At 48.9% G+C, this 4,552-nt stretch overlaps 1 protein-coding gene across 1 annotated transcript in view; it reads right to left on the bottom strand.

Moving 5' to 3' along the window:
• MARS2 (methionyl-tRNA synthetase 2, mitochondrial) overlaps window positions 1–4,552 on the bottom strand; it is a 5,769-nt gene continuing 1,217 nt past the window's right edge. The window contains exons 3-4 of the mRNA XM_010569163.1: window positions 4,346–4,546; window positions 1–1,777 (exon numbers count right to left, since the gene is read on the bottom strand). Coding sequence (XP_010567465.1) covers window positions 599–1,777; window positions 4,346–4,546 — 1,380 coding nt within the window. The 3' untranslated portion in view covers window positions 1–598. The remainder of the gene's footprint in view (window positions 1,778–4,345; window positions 4,547–4,552) is intronic.

Genomic DNA, 4,552 nt, shown 5'->3' on the forward strand with positions numbered 1-4,552 from the left:
AGCAAATTGGGGAGTTGATGTCTCTGGAAAAGATTCCTGAGCAGATCAGCTGCCACATTCATCTTTAAAATGTCCTCAGCAGAGCACCTGACCCAGTCCTCACATCAGAAAAGAAAAGGTTAAAGGGGCCAGGAAGTAAAGATATGAGACACAGGCAAGAGGGCTCTCTAGTGGAGCCCCAAGACTGTATAGGAAGAGTTCCCTATTGTAAGGGGATAAATATTTGCCTCAGCTGCTTTTTATGTCCCATAAAATACATCAGGGGAAAAAAAGCAGCAACATTCAAACCCTAGGCTCTATCTTCAGTTCATTCTGTTACCAACTTAGCTGATTAGGTGTTCCTTCAAGGGTGTTACCCAAGAAGCTGTCCTAGCTCTTGGCCCCGCTCACGCAACCAATCTGCCTGAGTGTGTCTGCTTCCATTGGGCAGAGACCTATGCCAGCCACCTAGGCAGGACAGGATAGCCCTGCTCAGTCCGGTTTTCCACTCCTCCACTTTATACCACCACCAAGAGACAGGGGGAACATGTTTTTAACAAAGACGACATTTTCCGGGAGTTCCCGGAGGCTTTTATTTACAGAAGCTCTTTATCAGAGACTAGAGCTTCTTTGTTTCTATCTGATGCTGTCTTGACTTCTCTAGTCTGTGAAATAAGATGCCAGTGTCAGGCCCAAGCTGTCTCCCTTCAAAGGGACATGGCTTCCCATGGTAGCGTGGCAGAAATGTCAAACTTGAGAGACCTCTCTCTTCTGGCTCAACAGCCAGCCTGGAAAGCAACTTGTCTGCAGTGTGTGGGATCACGGGCTGCAGGAGAGTCCCATAGACACGCAGGCATTCCAGCGTAATGTGGATGATGGTGTCAAGCCAGAGCTGCTCTGCAGGGTCCTTTCGGTCAAGTTTCCAAGGCCTGTGTCTCTGGAAGAAACCGTTGGTCTGCCTTACGCACAGGGCAATGCACTCTAAAGCCTTGTAGATCTGGAAACCTTCAAAGTAACTAGCCACCTGCAGAGGCAGAGAAGCCACAGATGCCACAAACTCATAGTCTTCAGCAGAAGCCCTACCCATGCCTTTTGTCCCCCTGTAATCCAAGGCCTTTGGAAAACAAGACTCTGAGAAACAAGGGTAAGTGTTGCTGGGGTTAATGCTGAGGGCTGTCGACCGATTCAGAAGCCCCCCAAGCGCATCTGCCAGTTCTGAATTCACTAGCTTAACAACCTTCTCATCATAATAGTCACAATCCCGCTCAGGTACACCCTGCCTTAGCAGGAAGTACCGAAATCCATCTAACGTGTACTGTCCAATACAAGTAAAGGGGTCAATCACATTGCCCAGGCTTTTGGACATCTTCTGCCCATGGACAGTCCAGTGGGAGTGCACAAAGATTCGCTCGGGGGGGGCCAGCCCTGCTGCCATCAGCAGAGCTGGCCAGTAGACAGCATGAAACTTGAGGATGTCCTTGCCCACAACATGGTGCGCAGCAGGCCACCACTCACCGTGTGTCTCAGGGTAGCCCACCACGCTCAGATAGTTCACCAAGGCATCTACCCATACATAAATAGTTTGTGTTGAGTCACAGGGGACAGGGATACCCCACGGCAGCCGACTTCTCTCACGAGAGACGGACAAGTCTGGCAAGTCCTCTTCCAGCCAGCGGAGCACGCAATGGTAGAAAGGGTCAGGGGAAATGGCACGTGGGTTGTCCCGGAGCCACTTCTGCAACGGATCCCGGAACGCCGAGAGCCTGAACATGTAATTCTCCTCTTTGGTCCAGTGCACCTGAGAAAGCAGGAGAGAAAAGACTTACAGCCCAAACGCTCTGCAAACAGTTTTACAATCTGCACACAGCATTCTCAGCGTGGAGCTTGTCACACACTCCCTCTGACTTTGGGTGTGCTCCCCACCAAGTGTGAAGCCCCTGGTATCTTTTCTATGAGTGGTGGGAATCTCCTCTCCTAAGACACCACCTCCCTGGGTTCCCCAGGGCAACACGTAAGGACTTAGGCACTTGGGATGGCTCAACACTGTGCTTTTAAAGATGTTCGTGCCCCCAGGGAAGGAATACCTTTCTACCTGCCAGATTGATGTGTCATCAGGCAATAATTAGGGAGATGAGAATACACTTTCTTAAAAACGTAGTTTTGCAATAATAGAAGAAAATTATGAAAAGACACAATGAGGTTGTTAATTACTGCCTTAATAACAATCCTGGTGTGTGCCTTTGCTTTTCTCCTAGGTGCTATGTTCCTCTTTTTCCCCAGTTTAAGCATTAGTGCATCTTAGTTGCTAACTTTCTTAGTCTATGATCATGTTAAAGTACTGACAGCACTTCTCCCACACATTTAAATGACACATTTAGCTAAATCAATGAAAACTTTGTGGGTAGATACACTATGAGTGAGCTGTGTAAAGGCACTCAAGAGATCTATGGCTAGGTCAAGAATTCTTTTACAACTAAATAAGGCTCTAAGATAAGAAATTATAGGCTTTGGCATCATGCAGGAGAGTTTCAGTTTCTAGCACTGAACGTGATGACCTCTGACTGAGCCAGAAAGTGCCTCACTCTCAATACAAGCAGTAAAGAGCCTACCACACCTCAAGCTGACATACCCTAACTTCTTTATGATGTAGTTGAATTTATCTAATTTCAGTAGCAGCCAGTAGCAAATACTACCTTTGCTTACTTGATTATAAGGTCACCCCAAAAGAAATATTCTTCCCTACACAAATCATAAACCAGTTACACAAAAATATTTGTGCAGAGCTGGCACCAGCCAAGGGTGACTAGAGCTTTACCCGGCCAAGGCTGGAACACCCCAAGCATGGGGCTCCCCCACCTCGCTGGGGACCTGCCCCAGGATTGCACCACCCTCCTGGGGAAAGAGCTTATCCTAATGCCCAGCCTGATGCCGCAGCACAGCTTGTGGCATCATTACCCCTTGGTCTAGCACCCGGCATGCCTGAGAAGCATATGGCTTTGTGCTCTTTGTAACTGCCCTGCAAGTAGGTGTAGGCTGCTGTTAGCTTGTCCCTTCGCATCCTGTTTGCCAAACTAAACTGGCCCAGTTCCCTCTACCTCCTGTAGGCCTGTGCTCCATACCGAGACCACACTGGGAGCCTCTGGTGGCTCCTCTCCAGCTTCTCTGCACATTAAATGACACAAAAGCACAGGAACAGAGTGATGAAGGAGGATCATTTCCTACAGAACAGACTCTGATCTCTCAGCGTTCAAGGAAGACCTGAAGAGCATCATTCAAAGATGAGCTATACATTTTTACCCCCAGGCTCTATTGGATACCAAAAATCAGAGGCTCACCAGAAGTACAGGTTTTATGGCATGTTGTAAACTCCCCCTTTTCCTTCACAAAACCCTCAACCAACAAACTACCCAACTGTCTCTTTCTGGTTGGAGACAAACACCTACCATCTCTTTCCACCACCTTGCAAGATAATCTCTGCACCACGCACACTACTGTTTCTCTTGGACGGTTTTATACGCAGCTAAGGCAAGTAATTGTTCTCAGGGTATATTTGACTTTGAAGCCTGCTGACTCTACTTCAGATATAAAGAATGATTTCTTTGCCTGGAAACTTATCTTTTCCCCAGCTACATTAGGTGCCTTATCATGAGATATTATTTACTAACATACCCCTTTCCGTGTGAACCAACACTCCTACGCCCCAGCCTCGTACAAATATCACAAGAACATAACCTCTGCTCAGCTCTGAAGCACGATTATCTGCAACTGCTGGATTAAATCATGTAACTCCTGACACCTTACAGAAAACACAGTGGCAGAGAGACTCTCGGTCAGGTACCACACTCCCAGTTGCACTGCGATTCAGTTATCAGACTAGACCACAGGCAGATGACGTCACGGCGTTCTACGTAGGGCCAAAATCCATGTAACAAGATTGATGAAAAGCATCCAGAGGCCAAACTGAATTGCCTCACAAAATAGGTCTGAAACTCCGGACACCCAATGAACACCTCAGTTATAAACACCTTTATCCTTCCGCGCAGCAAACTTCTTTCATCACCGCTTTAAAACACTGTTTCCAGGCCAGCAGCCTGCAGAACCCAGCAGCAGCTGAATCCTTCCCATGGCACATGGCTGAAATTTGCATCTGCTGGTTGGGATTTTGGCCACTCTCCCTTGCGTAGCCACACACCACTACAAACACAGAAGAGACGTCCTATGAAACACAGGCGAGACTCAGCTGACATGAATTACAAAAGGCTACGGGAAGCATTAAACACCCCCAAATTCGGCCAGACCGGAGCCACAGATGAGAGTGAAGTGCTTCTGCAGGAGTGGCCACCCTTGACCGGGCCGGCACTGTTACCTGATGGCCGCTCTCCAACGACACCTTGCACGGGCGTCCCTGGGCGTCCCTGTGCTCGGCGAGCTGGCTCTCGGGCAGGAAGCACTCCTCGGGAGTGCAGTACCAGCCCTCGTAAGACCCTTTGTAGAGTGACCCGCCATCCCGGAGGGCACCCCAAAAATGAACCACGGCTCGCTGATGGCGGGGGTCGCTGGGGCGGGGGGAGTG

Source organism: Haliaeetus leucocephalus, unplaced genomic scaffold (genome assembly GCF_000737465.1).
Source record: "Haliaeetus leucocephalus isolate CR32 unplaced genomic scaffold, Haliaeetus_leucocephalus-4.0 Scaffold262, whole genome shotgun sequence".
NCBI lineage: Eukaryota > Metazoa > Chordata > Aves > Accipitriformes > Accipitridae > Haliaeetus > Haliaeetus leucocephalus.